The following is a 21,238-nucleotide window of genomic DNA, read 5'->3' as shown; positions in this document are numbered from 1 at the left end:
AATTTCTGAGACACTCTAAAAACCACCCCCAACTAGCCCCTGACTCCTTGTCCACAACAGCAAAGGCGAGAGGCAAAACCTTTTGGTTAGCATCCGTTGCCATTGCAATCATCAACACCCCTCGATATTTACCATACAAATGAGTCCCATCAATACTGATCACTGGCCTGCAATATCTAAATGCAGCAATGCATGGAGCGAATGCCCAAAATACATAGCGCAGTAACGTAGTACCATCTATGGGGCTAGGTATGGTCCAATAGTTGTACTGGGTACCCGAATCCTGATCCAAGTATGCCAACAACAACTTTCGCAACCTTTGGTAAGACTCCTCCCAATCTCCAAATATCATAGCAATTGCCTTTTGTTTTGCATCCCATACCTTATAGTAAGAGAGCTTATGATTATACTTAGTATCTATGTGGCCCCGGAGCTCATCAATACGAGCAGTGTGATTTTGTCGCAATTTCCCCACAATTTCTGATGCAACAAAATTAGAATCCATCATTTTACCGTCTCTTTGTAGCCCAAAGGGTATACAACTGTGTGGACCCACATAAGACGTGACCATCCACAGACCATTTAATTGAGCCTTCATGAATGCCCCAACGTACCAGTTGCAGTTGGGGTCAATGCACGCAGCGCACAATTTACTTTTGGTCGACCTCCGGATTATAAAATTTCTATTATCCTTTGCTGCGTATATTATCAATGCACGCTTCACCGCCTCTTTATTTGCAAAAGTCAACCCTTTATTAAAATGCATCCCATCTTCCCAAGTAGAAACAAATGGTATCTGAAGACGTGAATGATCAACCATATTTTCCCAAGTATTTGCGGAGAATGACTCGGCAGGAGGTGTGTAGGCAGTGGTCGTATTTGTAACATACTGGACACCAATATCATCGTCCGCATCACCTTCATCATGGCACTCCATATGTTCCTCTTCAAAATTCGAAGCAAGTTCATGGTCATCCACATCCTTCTCAAAGTCGTCTCGCTCAATCCTCTCTTCGTACTCATCCATATCATCGAGATTTTCATCATTATTCGCAAAATGATCTTCGTCCTCCACCCCTAAATATGTCTCTTGAGGTTGAAGTGTTTCACTAGTATTGGCAACATAATCTTGAGATGGGAATGTGTAACCTCCCATTGTAGTGCATCCATCGTCTAATTGCAAAGATGTAGTTGTTTGTTGCTGCAACTCCTTGACATCAACTTCTGCGAGCGGCTCGGAACTTACGTACAACTCAGCAGCATTTACTTGGGGCATTTTATGGATTCTATTAAACATGACCTTTACATGTTTATCTTCTTTGATCGCCATGTACTTGTAATTTATCCGCTCATGAAGAACTTCTTGTGGGTAACGATAAATAATATTTATGTCATAACAAGTAGGGCTCAAACTCAGTTCTTTCATTATTTTCATCTTCAAATCATTCAATGTCTTCAACTTACGACGTAGCATCACGTAATAGCATTCGATATTCGGCCCTTGAAATGGGAATCCGTCAATCTGTTCAGGATTGAAAAGGGGACCACCGTAGTATACATTTACGTCAATATTCTTCAGAGATTGTGAACCTATTAAAGTCAAGGGTAATATGTTAGTGACATATTTTAACACAATTACAAAACATTTTTATGTACTCAAAGTAGGAAAATTTCAACTTCTTACATCCAACACACCCCACATTTGCATATACTCACTCCACATCACATACAAACACACTCAATCATTATTATTTCATACTCAAACAAATAAAAAAACTAAAGACAACACTTACCCCCACTACAAAATTTCAAATCATTCTAACAAAAAGATAATAACAAATATTAAACCAAACAACAACAAAAATAGCCATGATAAAAGCCTAACAATACAAATATATATCTTAAATATTTTTTACTTCTTATAAAAAAAAATTTTTAAAAAAAGCCTAGCATATATACACTAACTTGTTACATCATATGCATCTACAAACCCCACATTAACATATATACTCAATCATTACCATTTGTTTCTAAACAAAAAAAAAAAATTCATTAATCATACTAAAAAAAAAAAAAAAAAAAAAAACCAAATGCACAAATATTCAAATCATTCTATAAAAAATATAAAGAAAAATTACAAACCAAACAAAAAAACTAATGATACATACCCATAAAAAACCTAACATTACATATATGTAACTAACAACTACCCATAAAAAACCCTAACATTACATCTATGTAACTAACAACTATTCAAAAAAAAAAAAAACAACTAACAACTAGAGAGAGTGTATAAAAACCTTACTTGACATGATAATGTGTAAATGGAGGATGAGTTTGATTTGAAGTTTTCTATGAGAGTGAGAGAGAGAGAGTGAGAGAGGAAGAGAGAGCTGCTGGGTTTTGAGGTGTGGCAAACGGCAGAACCCAGAAAATAGGTATAGTATGATAAAAAGAAGCTGCCCTAACCACGTGGCAGAAAGGGGACCAACCATTAAAAATCGAGTCTCTGAGACTCGATTTTCATTTTTAAAAACCGAGTCTATGAGACTCGATTTTCCAGCTGGCAGCATGTAATAGTAATTAATTCTTCCCATATAAATCGACTCTCTAAGAGTCGATTTCCAGGTGGCCACCACGTGGAAAATCGCCACATCAGATCTGATCAACCCACAGAAATCGACTATATAAGAGACGATTTATAGCCTGGAAATCGACTCTTTAAGAGTCGAGATGCTAGTATTCTATTAACTTCTGAAACAGTGCCTACTAACTATATTCTTCAGCCGTTAGGGCTATTTGCCCATTTTTGCCGTCATGCAAAGTGGACTTTTACTTTTACAAACAAACAAGCAGGGATTGGTCATATAATATCGTACGACCAAGTCAAGTCTCATTGCATGACTTTCGAATTCGTTTGGATAGAACTTATTGCTGAAAACTGAAAACTGAAAACTGAAAATACTGTACAAAAATAATTTTTTAATGTGTAAAAATTACTGTTCATCCCAAAAAGTACTGTTCATTGGCCTAAAATCACTGTTCATGGCCAATGAACAGTAACACATGCGCGTGGAAAAAAAAAAAAAAAAAAAAACTGGCCAGACGTGGACGCAGCCCTCCTATCCAAACGCATTCTATGTTGATCTTTCCTATCAATTTACAAACTGTTGAATTATATTTCAAAATCAATGATGTAATTGAAATTTAAAAAGCTTTGTGAACATTTTTATTAAAGAGCATAAATCAATTATTTTAATCCTATTTCATATCCCTATCCCATTATCACAAAGCAAAATCTTTTATATATCAAAATATAGATGCGGGTGAATTGAGGGTACGAGAGACAATGAGATGATTGAATTTTTCAAAAATAATTAAGTTGTAATTTGCATCCTTTAAGGCTCCATTTGAATTGAGGGGAGAGGAGAGTATAGTAAAATTGGATGAAAATAAACTAATTTTGAACTAATTTTGCTCTACTCTTGTCCTTTACCTTTAATTCAAACCAATCACAAATTTTGAGATAACTTTGATTTTGTTTTTATAGTTTCAAAATTTGGATTCGTACATCTACCGTTATGGTTTGGATTTAAGTCATTTTCATGGTTTTAAAAATCGGTACGGTCAAAAAACCAAAATGGAGAGTGATTTTTAGGGGGAATGTGCAGATTAGCAGTGTGGATGGCATGAATATAGTAAGTTAGGCATGGTTTGAAACAATAAAGGAAAATAACAACTCGAGTTTTTGAAACTCGAGATTCACATAATAAATCGAGTCTCAAAAACTCGCTTTATGGTCGCTTTGGGCTTGCTGAGGTGGACAAAATGCCACCTGGATCTCGAGTTTCTAAAACTCGTTTTACTTCCGATAGAACTCGAGTTTTATAAACTCGAGTTTTACTATATCTTATTTATTAAGTTTTTATACGCATGGAACTCGAGTCTTAGAGACTCGAGTTTTATGATAGTAACTCGAGTCTTATAGACTCGATTTCCTCTGGGCATGTTATTTAAACCTCAGCCCGTGGCATTAACTCTCACAGAAACTCACACCCTCAGTAACACACAGAGAAAACCTAAAACAGAGCTCTCAGCCTCACTAACTCTCACTCACTCACCCTCACTAACTCTCACTCACCCATAACTCTCTCACACCATAACTCTCTCACACCACTCACTCTCAGAAAACCACATTGTCCACTCTCACTACTCTTCCCTCTCAGCAAATTCATATCTAAGGTAAGGGTTTGCATAATTTGATTGTCATTGTAGTTGGGTATGTTGTCTATGGGTGTGGGTTAAAGAGTTTTACCATTTATTTTGTAGATAGTTAACATAACTTAGTTAATTTATCAATATTGTGAATTATAGAACTTTGTTTTGTTAATGTTAATTTTTTGAGTATTTATTTGTATAGTTTTTGTTATCAAAATTTTATTCATCATTTCTAGGTTTTTATTTTTATCATGATCTTACAAATTTCTTTGACTTTATTTATCATTGGTTTGGGTATGAAATGGGTAGTGAATGAATGTAATGAATGGGAATGGGTATGTAATTATCAAAATTTTATTCATCATTTCTAGGCTTTTATTTTTATCATGATCTTTCAAGTTTTTTTGACTTTATTTATCATTGGTTTGGGTATGAAATAGGTAGTGAATGAATGTAGTGAATGGGTATGTAATCATGCTCCTCTACCCACCTAGTTCTTTCAGAACCCTTTTAGGCATTATAGGTCACCACACAATGGAGTAATAGATAATTCCATCTCTCCATCCACTAGGATTAGAAGGTTTACGTCTTGGCGTTTAGATATTAATGGGCACTCTATAACCTGGCTTGAATATGTTCATTGGTAAGATTGCATTACTTTTTTCCCTCACTTTACGACTATGTGATTTAACTAACATAGGACTTGACTTGAACAGGTTCACAATGCCTGATATTGTTATAATCATATACCATGGTGGTCCGCTTAAGAATCCCAATGCGAACAAGGGATTGCCATTTGAGGGGCCGGGTATGAAAACCTATTATGCCGAAGTTGATCGTAGGTTGAAAACCCTTGATGAATTGAAGATATTTGTCATGGAAGAGTTGTGTAAGAATCCTGATGCGTACAACATGCAAATTACTTATCGTATGCCAAATGAAATCATGAAGCACCGGATTAATTACAAGTATATGCTGATAGAAAAAGACAAACATGTGAAGATCATGTTTAACAAGTTGGAGAGTATAGCTGAAGTAAGTAACATTGAGTTGTACATACAGTTGGAGCCGCGTGCCACAAGCTTACAAGTTGCGCTTCCGGATGCTCAATATGAGTATTCTACACATGTAGAGGATGATGATGTTCATGCCGATGGAGATGATGATGATGATGACGACGACGACTATGTTGATGAGACTACTGCCGTTAACAATGATGATGACGACGACAACTATGTTGATGAGACTACTGTCGTTAACAATGATGATGACGATGATGATGACGACTATGTTGATGAGAATCTTGCCATTAACGGTGAAGATTTTGCCGATAAAGATGACTATGAAGACATGATTGAGAGAGGGGACTTTCGGGACTTTGGGGACTTTGAGAGGGACATTGATGACGATGAGACATTGGACGGTGGTGAACCTGATGCAGACAATGTTATTAGTGTCCAAAACATTACAAACACAATCCCTGCCTACGCACCTCCTGCGTTGTCATTCTCTGCAAATACTTGGGAAAATATGGTTGATCCTTCGCATATTGAGATGCCATTTGTGTCTACTTGGAGAGAGGGGATGAATTTGTGCAAAGGGTTGACTTTTGCCGCAAAGTGGAGGTGAAGCGCGTATTAACAATTTGTGCCCTCAAGGAAAACAAACGAGTTTAAGATCACTAGGTCGACGAGGAAAAATTTTTGTGCGAAATGCGTGCATGAGTCATGCAAGTGGTATGTCTACGCGATTATGAAGCCCGAGTTCCAAAATCTATGGATGGTCACCGTGTATGTGGGTCCTCACACGTGTATACCGACTGGGGTGCGAAATGATGGTAGAATGATGAGTTGTAATTTTATTGCAGTAGAAATCCATAACAAGTTACTTGAGGATCACACCACTCAAATTAAGCATCTCAGATCTCTGATAGAGGCGAAATATAATGGCCATAAGCCTTCTTACTACAAGGTATGGGATGCGAAACAAAAGGCGATTGCGCTTATGTTTGGAGATTGGGAAGAATCTTACCAAAGGCTGCAAAAGTTGCTAATGGCGTATATTGATCAGGACCCGACTACCCGCCTTTGCTATCGTGTCACACCCACCGATGAAGATCACACCGTATTGTTGCATTATGTGTTTTGGTCTTTCGGTCCATGCATATCAGGATTCAAATACTGCAAGCCGGTTATTAGTATTGATGGGACCCATCTGTATGGTAAATATCAAGGAAAGTTGTTGGTCGCAATGGCAACCGATGCTAACAACAAGGTATTCCCTCTCGCCTTTCTTTGTTGTGGATTGTGAGTCGTGTCCGGTTGGAGGTGGTTTTTACGATGCCTCGGAGAAACGATTGGCCACTGATACCCGACGACGGCATTTGCATAATTTCGACCGACATCTCGGTATCAAAAACGCCATTGCAAACCGGCCTAGAAGGGATGATGGAAAAGCAGGGGTATTTCATAGATATTGTCTTCGACATGTTGCTAGCAACTTCAACACCCATTTTCGAACTCGACTCTAAAGTCGGCGGCGTTGAAAGCGGGATATGCTAGTCGGGTAGTTAAATTTGCTACCATAATGGACTCCATTAAGCGAGTGGAAATTGAGGCCATTAGGAAGAAGAAGAAGGTGACGGGGAGGGATGGTAAGGAAAAGAATCAAGATTATCTTCCATACACATACCTAATGAGCGAGGATGTGGACATGTGGACCCAGTCATACGATGGTGGGAGACGTTTTGGAGCAATGACAACCAATATATCAGAGTGTTTCAATGGTGTGCTGAAAGGTGCACGGGGCCTTCCTATTGCCGCGTTGGTTGAGTTCACTTGGAGCAAACTTGTTCAATATTTCCACGACCGGCACAAAGAATACCATTAAGAGTTGTCAGAGGGTAAGAAATGGAGTGAATATGCCTTATCCACGTGGGATGGAAATAAGCGTAAATCTGAGAAACACTATCTCAAGCCATTTAGCAATGAAGAGTTGATATTTCAAGTAGTTACCCAACTCAACACGTGTAGCACAGGAGGGGGAAACCACAGTTACGAAGTTTGGTTACGGGAAAAAACATGTAGTTGTGGGAAATGGCAAAATATAGGGATCCCGTGTTCACATGCAATTAGAGTATGTGACTATTTACATATTGATTCGACCACGTATATTCACCCATGTTATGGTTTGAACCATGCCCTTAACACTTATGAGCATGCATTTGTGGTTCCTAAGTCACAGTCATTATGGAGGGATCCCATGGGGCCAAAGTGGTTGCCTAATCCGGCATTGTTGCGGGCCAAAGGTCGACCGGTGAAGTCACGAATAAGGAATGAGATGGATGGAGTGAGGAATAAGGATCAAGAACTGGGATGGCGGAGGGAGGACGCAGATTTGATAGAGAGTCAACCGAAGCAGACATGTGGACTGTGTCATGCTTCCGGGCATAACCGTAGAAAATGTCCGCAGTCCCGTGGTGCTTCCACAAGCGGCCATGTTCCACACTAGGTAGGTTGGCAAAAAGTTATGCATCGGTTAAATAATTGTTGTTCATTTGATGTTTACCTAATGTTTACTATCTTGTCTCCTAACGTAAATACTCTACGTTTTTCAGGCATCCTTCCATGGACGAAGTTTTTGTCATGCGGACCGCTGATCTTAGGAAAAGTGACTACGTTGTATTGGCTGTATTGGCTCTATGTGAACTTTTTGATTGTTGTTGAATGTACTTGTAATTCTCTATCCAATGTACCTCTATGAAGATTGTGATTTGAGTAGTATGGTTAGAATTGCAAATTAAGCATGGTTGGACATGTTTAGAATGGTGATATATTGAGAATGACTTTGTTGTGATTTGAGTGCATTTACATTGTAAAACAATGCCTGAAACAGAGCATTTTCTGCTGGGAAAAAAAAAATTTGCCCAGTGAAAATCGAGTTTTAGACACTCGAGTTCCTTGGGAAAAAAAAAATTTGCCCAGTGAAAATCGAGTTTTAGAAACTCGAGTTCCACTGGGAAAATTTTTTTGAAACAGGGCATGCCTCTCTGCCTCTCTGCCTGAAACAGAGCATGCTGTTGGGGAAAAAAATTTGCCCAGTGAAAATCGAGTTTTAGAAACTCGAGTTCCACTGGGCAAATTTTTTTGAAACAAGGCATGCCTCTCTGCCTCTCTGCCTGAAACAGAGCATGCTGTTGGGGAAAAAAATTTGCCCAGTGAAAATCGAGTTTTAGAAACTCGAGTTCCACTGGGCAAATTTTTTTGAAACAGGGCATGCCTCTCTGCCTGAAACAGAGCATGCTGTTGGGGAAAAATATTTGCCCAGTGAAAATCGAGTTTTAGAAACTCGAGTTCCTTTGGTATCTCGATTCTTTAATACTGGAGTTATAGTGGAAAATAAAATCGGTCCATTTGGTCTAATTTGGTCTGATTTGGTCTAATTTGGTCTTACTTGGTCTGACTTGGTCTGATTTGGTCTGATTTGGTCTGATTTGGTCTGATTTGGATATTTTGGTCTAATTATTTGGTCTGATTTGGTCTGATTTGGATAATTTGGTCTAATTATTTGGTCTGATTTGGTCTGATTCGGTCTGATTTGGTCTAATTTGGTCCATTCAGTCCACTTTGTGCCATTTTGGTCAGGAAGATCCATCTTTGTGTACTTACATATATAATTGGAGACAACAAGTTTAGGTTAAGAGCCCTTATTCAAAATCTAAATTTATTAAAACAAATTCTCGAGTTTGGGGGTCAGCTGTCCACCATTGCTACACTGATATTCATAGTGCTACATGTGCTGCTCAATAGCTCGGCACTGTTGAACCCTATCTAGTCATATCATTCACACTCACGTCAATAAACAGATCTGCATCATTTTGCAATGCACTGTTTTCAAGGATGCAGAAGACCCCTGAAAAGTTTATGATGCATTTAACACAACTCGGTATTGTCTTGTCAAGTTCATGTCAGATGAAACACAAGCATGCTAAATACTCTTCACATGAATACCGTTCACTGAATAGTCATGGCGAGACACCGCAACTGCGCCGAATAAGAGAATCTCACCGTGACATTGGGAACATTTGAACAAAAAATTCGTGTAGTGGTTTTCCGGCTCGTATTGACATGACAAGCCCGAATATATTAAATTTTATTATTGAATACACAAGTGGAATGAGGTTATAAATGTACCACAATTCTTTTCTTATTCCTACACCACTAACTTTGTAGGTTGAGTAAGCTATGAGTCGCAACGCCTCAACATCATCTCGTACACGTAGAAACAAGTTTCAATCTACTTCAACAAAGGGAGTGTCACGAGTTCCGGCCGTTCGACAACTACCCACATACGCTGAGCACTATGGAGGGACGTGGGTTGGAAAGAAGAGAGATTTCGTAAATATGCCAATATACACGTACGAGAGTCTTGGAAGCGTTGGCCACATCATGGTCGGCAAACCTACAAAACTAAGTACGTATACCACCGCAATGGAGTTCACCGTAGCGTAACCACCATGGTCAACCCTATACGAGAAGAGGTGTGAGTTGGAGGTGTATTGTCGATGACACGGGTTACGAGTTCCTAAGGCACGCTCGGCCGAGTTACCTAGAGATGAGCCTTCCAACATACTTGCTCGCATTGAACAAGAGAACAATCAAATGCAAAGGCGGTTAGACCGTTTTCATGAAGTCCAAAAAGCTAGGAAGCATCTAAAGTGGAAGGCGCAAGAGCGATCCATAAAGTCTATTAATGAAATTACCGCGTTAGATGATGAAAGTGACATTTCGGACTTCTCGTATTCAAGCAATGATGACTTCCAAAAATTTCTACCTACGAACATTCAACGTTGTTGTTGATGTCTACACGTTTTGTGCAATACAAAATGTTGTTGATCGTGAGGGCAAATGATCCTATTGTACGTGCACCTTTTGCAAATCTAAAGATGAATTGTTCATTACTTTTGGCTAAGTTTATAGGAAATCACTTGCTCATTTTTTCCCCGTTGTTCGTTGTTGGTATGTTATGAAAAGATGTACTTGTATTAGTGTTTGCAAGAATTATAAGTGCTTGGTGAAAATTATGGTCTAAACTCAATATTCCGTGAGTAAAACTCGCTTTTCTAACGTAATACTGAATGTCATTATTTAAATTCTTTGGCAAATTCTTTGAAATCAATTCGTCCATCTCCATTGTCATCAAAGACTCGATCATCCTTTGGCATTCCACTTCCAAAGGTTCCATGAGCCCCACCGAACGTATCTAACATTTGAAACAACTAAACCACCGAGCTTTTTTTCTCAAATCTATTAATTTCCTACACGTCACGCCTTAACTCTCTGCTTTTGTTTCTTTTTTTTTCTTTTTCTTTTTCTTGTAAATTTTAAATAAGATACAAATTTTAACCTTAGTTGAAAATCCACCGAAATTATTGATTAATTATCAATTTATCTCAATTTTGTCTTCCGCAAGATTGTGATTATTAACCACAAATTGGCAATGCACCAAATGATAAAGTGGAAAAAACATCTCCAAAAGAAAAACCATTGTAGGCCAGTTAAGGCAATTTATACTATATAAGGAGTTTACAAATTATAAAAGTAAAAAATAAAATCTTTGTAACTAGTCTCTATAACCCAAACACCCCGCAGATAACTCATTGATGTCATCATGGAAATTTAACCAAATGTGAGATTATCAACCAAGAGCTTTGTGGCTCAATGAATATGATCGGTCTCTTTTACGAGGAGAACCTGGATTTGAATCCCCCTTTCCCTCACTTGTTTTAAGCAAACTAAAAAAAAAGTGAGATCAGCAATTGAACAAAATTTCAAACCACAAACCATATAAAATCTAGAAGGGCAAGCACCTGCTTCTCCCTTCTTGTTGAAGTTATGTGATGAGAGGAAACACTAGTTGGAAAATTATTTTGTGATGTCAAGTATTCTAAAATCTGACTCAGGACACTTTTTGAGACATTAGCTCTTTCACATGCAACATAACATGCTATAAACTCAAACATATGACCTATGTCTTTCTTAGAAGGCCATTCTGTGAGCTTAGGCTGCTCCATCTACTTGGATGTCTGTTGCAACTTCTCCACTGGTAGGCCTGTAAAATTTCAATGCAAAACCATTCCATCAAACAGCATAAAGCGAGATGGGACCAAAAATGCAAGTAATAAATGGACAGAAATTAGACAAAGGGACTAAATTATTACATTTTAAAATTTGAAGGACCAAAATCGAACCTATATTTAAGGGACTAAAAATGCAATTTACCCCGTAAATATTTACAACCCCACCAAGTGGAAGCCATAAATAAATCATATATTGATGATCTGGCAAATTTATCCCATTCTAAAGTGCATCTAAAAAGTGGCTGAAAAGAATTTTTTGAAGCCAGATTCTCACAAGTGCTAGTCCTGCTTTATCATACATTTATATTATTTTGAGGCCCCGTTTCCCTTTTTCTCCCCACTTTTTATTTTCTACTGCACCCTCTACATCGTCATCATTAATGAATTATTTATCTCATGTTAAATGCAATACACAACAAACACATGAAACATAGAAGAAAGTGTCATAGGAAATAAAAAAAAAAAGACTGCATAGTTGGAAAGTTTAGTCAGATACAATTACCCAGCACAATAAAGTTGAGAAACTAAAAACACAGCCACTAGTGCTAAAGATAAATTGACAAACCTTTTGAGCCAACGTGATTCTAGAGCCTCCCCAAACCTCTCGCTTCACTAGAGCTCCACTGCGACGTCCGATGCACTTAGCTAACAAAGCAACGAGATAAGACACATTTAACTTTCACTTGAAAGGCTGTTTCCATAAAGTTAAACTATACAACAAGTTATTGAATTGACTTTTAACGGTATGTTAAAATGGTTCAAATTGTTGATAGCAGTAGTGGGATATACCCCTAGCTATATCAAACGAAACAAAGAAGACAATTCGCTTTCCGTCCGTAGCATACTTGTTGCCGAAGTTCGGGTAATAAGAAGAATCAATAAGTAGATCGAAGTGAAAGCAAAACTGCTACTTTTGCTCCTTGGGAATAAGGCAAAACAAACCATTTCTCATAGCACCGATGTAGTGAATAGAAACACTTCTACCGATAAACACAATAACTCCAAAATGACTAACTGAAATTTTTTGTGCTTTGCATTCATACACAACAATCGGGGGGTAGTCGGTTATTTAGAGGGGAAACTAGAGCTTAAATTTATTGCAAATTGGATTCAATGGCAAGCATCTTTGCCCACAGCTTCTGCAACCTACCAACACCATATAGATATTTTTTCAAGAATCTAAAGATGATGTCTGAAAATCCCAAACCAAAAAGGATTTGTTGGGTTTAACCGTTAAAAAGCAGTTTCAACCAATCCTATAATTAATTGATTCAAGTAATAAGTAATAACTTGCAGCCAATCTCTCGAATCCAACCAACCCAACCGTTTCTAACCAACTCATGTGAAACCAGCCTATCAACTTAATAATTGCTTTGGTCCGGCATTGGTTAGGATATATTCAACCCAACTTCGGGTTGGTGTCAAAATCCACCCCAAGACCGACCAACACAAAATGTGCGAGAATCCAAAATATTGCGGTGTGCCACAACATGCATTAGGCCATACCCGGTGCACAAAATCCCACTTTTGTGGATATGGGAAAGGTGGTAGGCAGCCTCTTCCCCCCCCCCCCACTTTTGGTTTTTTGGGAGAGGCCGATTCCCATTCTCCTATCGCTTGAATGGAAGGCACTTGCCCTCACACTACAACATGCATAGTATTAAATGAAAACAGGGGAACTTGAGTGCATTAGAAGGATTTAAAAAAAAAAGGGAAATGCATCCCAGCTTATGTGCATGTTAGCTTATGTCATATCAATGGCTATATTAATTTTTAACCATGCATCCCAGCATCTTGAGCTTCCTATTCATGATTATATGCATATTAGGATACATAAAATCAATCAGTGAAACCATCAAATCTGGAATAGTCAATACAGTTCAAAAAAAAATTGTGCAATTTCAGGTGATACCTCCAAAATCTCAAACCCTTGCTCTTGCGCACAAGCATAGACCGTGAATTTGTAAAGCTGCTCACAGCAAGCAGGAGCTTACAATTCCCACTCAAATAAGGAAGAAATTTTCTGTCATGTTAGTAATACTTACATCTCTTTCAGTTTTGAAAGTTTTCCAAACATATCACTCAACTGGTTTTTCAGCTGATTGTTACCAAGATATCTGCACCCATCATCAAATAATTGAGAAACAGGACTGCCAAAAAAAAATATGCCAAAATTAAAAATATGAAATAAAAAATTGCTTACAGGTATTGAAGGTCAGCCATCTGAGAAATTGAGTAGGGCACACCACCAGTGAAGCCATTTTGAGAAAGATCTCTGCACCTCAAACGTGCAATATCGATCTTGTAAATTATTTAAGGTCAATGCAAATAGATCAGGATAAGGCCAATATAAATGTATTGACAAGAAGCTAGTTATAAGGTAGAAAATTATCGAAGACTACTGTCTTGAAAAAGGTCTTCTTTGGCAGATGGACTGCAATGTATTAAAGATCTATATAATTTCTTTAAGAAGTATGTAAATTTCATATATGACACCATATGCAATCACTAAGTTCATCACACAAGCCACCAAGATAAATAATTGTAGGAGGTGAACAGTGATGCAGGCCATCAACTTAAGCTATATTGATGGTACTGATGAAATTCAACCTTCTCCAATGATTAAATTAGCTCAACTATGCCACTCTTTTGCAAAGGTCAGTAAAAACAACAAGATAAAAAGATGAAAGTAAATAAAAGAATATAAATTAATAAAATGAATCTAGAGGAACAGTGTAAAGTTTCAAATGACAGCAGCAGGATACTATAAATCATGCTCATAGACCATAACAGTGCCAAAAAAGGATCATTGTACAGTAAACAAAAAATTAATGGCATCAAAATAAATTCAGTTTAGGATAATTTACAAAAATTATATGAGTTTTTTTTCATGATGACTTACATGTAAACTGCATTAGGAGGGAGTTGATATGGTATCTCACCCTTTAGGTTGTTCTTGCTTAAATCACTGTACTAGACAAACAAATGCATTGACTTCAGGTGAAGTTCTTTCTAAGGTAAAAGAAAATTGTGACATAAAAAGATGCCTATTTTTAAAAACGGGTCTCACAAGTGAGTGACGGATGTTAAGCTTGAAAGCTGGTAGCCCATTGATCCGGTGAGTCCAAGGTTAGATAGGTTTCTGCAAATGTTTTAGCAAAAAGAAGGTTTGATTCAGAAATTTCAGCACATTCTGTAAAATATGAACAGTAAGTTCTCAACATAAGGCAGATAAAGATTTGAAAATGATATATACATTTCAGTTACGGATGAGCCTGAGCACTTGATCCCTAACCAGGAATCACCACAAGGGTGACCCCCACTTGATTTCCAGCCAGTTAGTTTTGAATTAGAATTCAAGCTGTTATACATCACATTAAGGGCGTAAACCGCAAAATACAGTTAGCAAACATCACGATCTTCAATTTCAATGATACATAACTACCAATTTAAAATCTTTTCAAAGAGAAAACTAACTTAATCTCAGTAACGATGCATACAAATAAACAAATGCAACTCCCATAGGTTGAAGGATGTCTATGTGTATAGGATCCAAAACACAGAACAGATGCAAATATAACAAAATTGATTGAGTTACAATACTCATTATGGATAAATTAGAAACTATACTCACAAGCATAAAACCTCTTCAACATCCACTTGATGCCTTCTTGTCAAAATACATAGAAGATCCTAGTTCTTTACATTGCACCTTTTAATGCATTGATATAGGCACTTACAAGGACACAAGTTTAACATGCCCCACATTTTCTCAAAAAGCAAGTGTTCTCCATTAAGGTATTCAAATCACTCACCAACCTTTTAAAACACATGAGCCTGGAAACATAAATTTATAAGGGAAGCCCAGTTGATGTTTCCTTCAGAATTTAAGTTACTCTAAGGTATAAAAGCCTTATGGTATAAATGCTTTATATTGAAATAAAAGAAAATACTCTCTAGAACTAACTGTTTCATAAGACATAAACACTACAAGAAACAGTTCTCTGGGCACACTACCTGTACACCTGAAAATCGAGGATTATTGGCCATTAAGCAAAGTCACGAGCCTTTAGAAAGCAAAAACAACTGCAGAACCAACAATCACCACAAACACCTTAGAATTGTCCAAGATATAGCATACTAAGATTGAAGTTTCAAATTAGCATGTAGTGTAACACGAAAATGGAAAAATATGAATTTTGCCAAACATACATAAAATTTGACTTAATGTTGTAAACTGATAAAGAGGAGTTATGATTTACCGCTTCATAATGTAAAATGCTGGGCAATAGGCCCATAAAAGGAAGGTAGTCAGCATATTCATGTCAAGAAGAATGAGCAGCAATGAGAGAACATGGAATGAGAAACAAAGGCATGCATTGGAAGGTGGAGGTGGCATTAATCAAGGATAGGATGACAAAAGGACATCTCAAATGGTTTGGCAATGCATAATAAACACATCCAACATTACAGAGCGTGAGAGTTTGATTTGACTTAATGTACAGGAGTAAAAACAATATTCTTTCCAAAGTGTCCTATACAATAGGCTATAAAGATCACATTAGACATTACCTCGTAACAAACCTCTTTTTCAAGGTTCACCAATTTTGCGTTTTTTAACCCTCGTGTAATGTTTGGGCGGGGGAGGAGGCTGCGGGCATCATCCTTAGGCTCATCATCATGCCGCAAAAACATTAGATGCATACAAATAATATTTGGTATAATGATAAGATAAAATGAACTGCAAAATAGGCCTATACATCGTAATTAATGGTGTCGTACCATAGAGCTGCCTTTGTGTCCTATTTTGTGTCCACCTGTCCCACAAGTGGGAGCTCTTCTAGCACGTTGCGGTCTACCTCGTGGGGGTGAGGGCTGATGAGGGGGATGCTCGTCCGGTACATCAGTATCTGGCTGAAGAGTGTCAATCCCAATTGGAGGTCCTAGAGGGTCAGATGAGGATGAGGTAGGTGGGTAATGATGCTCTGTGTACAGGCCAGGAGTGGGGATCATTGTCATGGGTTCCGTACGGGGTGGGTCTATGGGCAAAGTGGGTGCACTGGAGCTGGTGGATGGGTTTGAGGGTGTCTCGGGGTGCATAGGAGGGGTCAACTGAGAATGAATACCGAGATCGAAACTGGGCTGCGAAGGTGGGGTGGGTGAAGGGACCTCGGGCTGAGGAGATGCATCTACCATGGGTGGAGGGACCTCAGGCTGGAGAGATGCGTGCGGGATGGGTGCAGATATCTCAGGACTACTTTCAACCCGAGTGGTTGTTGCACACCGACCACGGCCCCTAGCTGCACTTGTGCTTCGGCTTGCTGTAGCAGGCCCACCACGGCCCCTAGCTGCACTTGTGCTTCGGCTTGCTGTAACAAGCCCACCACGGCCCCTAGCTGCAGTAACACGGGTCGATGTACTTACGGGTGCTGCGCTTGTGCTTGGGGTTGCAGTAGCTGCTGATTCAGTCTCATGCTCATTGTTTGCCTCCCCATTTGCTGCAGGACCACCACCAAGCCCAGCTAGATCATTTAGGACGTGTCGGACATGGTTATGTGCTCGGCTGCCTACAGGAAGCATCTCCAACAACGCTAAATGGCTTTCAATCTGAAACCGAGAAAGAACCAGTACAATTAGATTTGAGACATTTACATATCAATTGTAGAATGGATAATATAGTATTTATTAATCTACCCAAATACTCGACTAAGATATGTCTAATTAGAACACATTACCGATATATCTAATTTTGCGCTGTTGCGGTCGACATACTTTCGAGTGACCGAACGGTACCAGCGGTAATAGTCATGATCGCGAGGCATCTCACCAGTCTGAGGAGGTGCATGGCAAAGTCGTTGTTGTCTCATATCCCATGTAAGGATATACGGTCCATGCTCCTCCCTCCAATTCTTTTCCACCTTCCCACGCAAGTCCATTCTATGCAGTCTTTCATCGTACACAACATGGTCGGGCCGCTTTTGCTCCAACCCAAACTGACGAAGGACACGATCTGGGTGGTGTATCTCTACTATGCAAAAACACACAAGTGGCACCCTTGCCGTCCATGTATCCCTCCCTGCAACGCAAAAGTCAGGAAGGTGGCCGAAGTCTGCCTCGTATGGCTGCCACACAATCTACAATAGAAACAAAAAACAATTATCATAACATCAAGGAATGTGAAACAAGGGAGAATACATAGATAAAGGAAAAAACAAAAATTAAAACAGAAAATATGTTAAAGGATGAAGCAATCATATTCTTAAGGAAAATTAACATAACCAAACAGAATTTTTGTTTGCCATACTTGGACCGGCTGCAATCTAACTAATTGCTCGCGATAGTGGATCAAGGCCATGCCGGATGGCCTACTCTTCGAGCTTGGCACCCGCACCCACCTACAGTTACGAGCGAATAACATAAGATAAGATAATACCCATGTTATAGTTACTAAGAAGAGTACATTGCAGAACACACACAATATCAGAAAACTACTTACTTAAATGCAAGTGGAGCATATGGCCATGGTCCATAATCACATCCAGGTGGGGGCTCTATCCTCGGGCACAAGAATGGCAACCTTGCCCATGCCCAATACTGGACCAATGTGCACGCCCCACCAATCTGTGATGCCTCTTTCTCGCTTGCCCGACACAACTCTCTGTACAACCAAGCCAAGCAACCACTACCCCAACTATACTGTGGCGGATCACGAAGGTCACGCAAGAACGCCAAGAACATCAAATGCACCCTATCTCCCGACTTGTCCATGAAAAGCTTATCCCCTAGCAGCGCTAAAATATAGCACCGGGCATACTGGTGTATCTGCATCTCCGTTGCGTCATGAGGCAGTGGCGCTGCAATGGCGTCAACAAGGCGGCTGATGAGAATTCTTTGCCCCACCAAAGTTTTGTTGTCATTCGCCGGAGTAAAACCAAGCAACTCCATGCACAGATCTCGCCAATCGCCATCCACCACAGCAGTCGGCCCAACCAAGACCTCACCGTCTATAGGAAGTCCAAAGATGACCTCCACATCTTGTAGGGTGATTGACATCTCACCATGTGGAAGATGGAACGTATGCGTCTCCGGCCGCCATCGCTCAACTAGGGCCGATATTAGGCAATGATCTATCTCTCTGGAAGGGGTCCTAAACAATCCTTCCAGCCTTAGCAACTTGATAATATCAATCACCCGATTATCTCCCATCTGAATGCTTGCCATCTCCTTAGTGCGACCACGGCATGTAAGTGGGCCCGGGTCCTGCAAAATCCATAAAAATTATAGCAGTTGTTACAACTACAAATACAACTTTGAAAGAACTTGCTAACTAAAAGTCAGAGACAACGTAAAAATTAAAGTGGTTGTTAGAGCTAGATATTTCACCTCGCCATTCCAAATGTCCTCTGATCGATGATATCGTTGTCGCGTCAACAATGACTCATCAAGCGGACCAGGGTGCAAGATCTGTGGCTCGTCATCAATCCGAGGCTCCATACTACAAACATTCAGATACTCAACCGTGAGATCATTAATAGTGTGGGGGCAAAGGAATGCTATTCTACATGCAAAATAAATCTATACTGAAGTTATGCTTATTGGCATTATTTAAAAAAGGATGCTAAAAGAATAGAAAGCAAGAAGAACTACAGCCTTGATCTTTCCTGTTCCTATGTTTACCTATTCACTTTTTTTTTTCTTTTTTTTTTTTGTGGATGTTTTTTGAATTTACTGAATTGATCCTATCTGGGTTTGCAAACTTTTTGATTATTTCTAAATTGGTTTCATTTGACATTTGTTACTTAGTGACTGAATCAGTAAAAATTTTGATGTCTCAAGCTGGTTAATAGGATAATTTGGTAATTGTCAGTAAGCACTCTAATTTAGTTACTGCTTGATTATGGCCATCTTTTTAATGGATTCCTATGGAGAAATCTAGAGCTTGTGCAATTAAAAAATCCCATGAAAGTTTGATGGGTTTTTTTTTTTTTTTGGTTAGGTAAGATGTTGAAGTCACTAAAATAAGATGAAACCATAACATAACTGTTAAGAGGAGATTCAATTTGAACAATGCCTTCTTAGCTGCATTTATCAGTTCCTTTTTTTTATATATACAAATTAATAATAACACCATCTCAAATTGCTTTGTCACATAAAATCATCAAACACAACCTTGTGCACAAAAACAATGCTTTGCCCCTAATGTCCAATCAACTAATGTGCCTGAACACATTTTAAGGAAAATCATCTATCTCTGGGTTTGAGTGGCATTTCACCCTAATAACAACAATTTCTACCCTCTGCCCAAATGGAGGGCTAAGCTGAAAAGAAAACAACGGTGTATACCAAACTTGTAATTTGCTATAATTGTATCTGCCAATTTGGTTTCATACCTAATTTGAGGTTTGGTTATTCCATTGTTTTCCCTGCTCAATATCACTTCTAAGACCGTGTGGTTTGCATCTTGAGATACTTGTGCAGGAGTCATAGAATTTCGTCCACGTTTGAGAGGTAATGCCATTTGTTGTTCAAATTGTTCTTATCGCACGTCTCAAGAGAGGACACGTGTACGTCTAAAGAGTATAATAAATAGGGCGCATGCCCTCAATATTGTGGAAGGAAAAGAAAAGGGTTTTTTTCTGCCTCTACTCGCTTGCCTATGTTTTAATCATTAAAGACAGCAATTCCAAGGTAAAACCAAAATCCCCTATTCCTAAACCCTGATTTGCAAACACTACTTGTTCTTGTTCTTGTTCTTTGTTACAATAATTATATTTCATAGTAAAACTTTTGATCATTTTGGAAAAAGAGCTGGGAAGAAAAGAACCCCTTAATGTTATACATTTTGATCTGTCTATTTTCATGTTCTTATCGCATCTCAATTAGTCTCAAATACAATTGGAGCATCATAAACCGTAGAAAAAAATGGTGTTTTAGGTTAAAAATGAGCGTTTGTAAAAACTATATACGTTTTAGATTTTTAAAAACACTCTTTTAAATTCTCAAAATGCCTAACCAAATGGACTAACCCTTTAAATCTAATGCTTATTTAGCATTGTAACTATAGAATAAAACCTTAGAATCAGGTATTGTCCAATAGTACTTATTGAGGTTCTATATAATCTGTTTTAGATTTTTCTTTTTCTTATTATTGATGATGTTGTTTCTGGTACATTATGTTTAGAAGAACAATTTGAACAACAAATGGCATTACCAAGTATCTCAAGTATGACTCCTGCACAAGTATCTCAAGATGCAAACCACACGGTCTTAGAAGTGATATTGAGCAGGGAAAACAATGGAATAACCAAACCTCAAATTAGGTATGAAACCAAATTGGCAGATACAATTATAGCAAAATATAAACAACAATCAAACAACAAGCAACGGTGTATACCAAACTTTCAACGATCAAACAACAATCAAACAACAAGCAACGGTGTATTCAAGAGCGAAAATTTGAAAAGGATTTACCTTGGTACAAATACTGTGGAATAAACCGAATCAGAGAGAAAGACTGAATCTTGAAGGGACTCGTGTGAGAATAGAATGAGGAGAGTATCCGTTAGAGTGAGAATCAAAGAGAGCGAGTCGAGTGAGAGTAACTGAGTGGGAGTGAGGAGAGAGCTCTAGACAGGTATAGGTGAGTTTTAGGTTTGAAGCAGTCAAAACGTATTTCTGAAAGGGGGTTTAAAAACGATGATTGGATATCGAGTTTTAGACTCTCGATTTTGTATACATTATCGAGTACTAAAAACTCGATTTTTAGTTGAATACCGAGTTTTAGAAACTCGATTTTTAAGAATCCACTTGGAAAAATTTGTCCACGTCAGTAAATGAAAAACCCCATAATCGAGTACTAAAAACTCGATTTTGGTTTTAATC

At 38.5% G+C, this 21,238-nt stretch overlaps 1 protein-coding gene across 1 annotated transcript; it reads right to left on the bottom strand.

Annotated features, from left to right (window-relative positions):
* Nucleotides 1–149: 149 nt before the first annotated feature.
* LOC142639562 (uncharacterized) lies at nt 150–19,874 on the bottom strand. The gene is made up of 17 exons (XM_075813721.1): nt 19,747–19,874; nt 18,740–18,914; nt 17,853–18,616; nt 17,661–17,751; nt 17,092–17,490; nt 16,139–16,963; nt 15,374–15,381; nt 14,613–14,717; nt 14,427–14,498; nt 14,259–14,324; nt 13,560–13,631; nt 13,402–13,473; nt 13,285–13,325; nt 1,150–1,590; nt 891–1,011; nt 383–542; nt 150–176 (listed from the first exon to the last, which is right to left on the bottom strand). The coding sequence occupies exons 1-17, from the start codon at nt 19,872–19,874 to the stop codon at nt 150–152; spliced, it is 3,567 nt and encodes a 1,188-aa protein (XP_075669836.1).
* Between the last annotated feature and the right edge of the window lie 1,364 nt (nt 19,875–21,238).

The sequence above is a fragment of the Castanea sativa genome, chromosome 6 (genome assembly GCF_040712315.1).
Source record: "Castanea sativa cultivar Marrone di Chiusa Pesio chromosome 6, ASM4071231v1".
Lineage (NCBI taxonomy): Eukaryota > Viridiplantae > Streptophyta > Magnoliopsida > Fagales > Fagaceae > Castanea > Castanea sativa.
The sequence above is the reverse complement of the archived record's forward strand: the minus strand, read 5'-3'. Positions and strand labels throughout refer to the sequence as shown.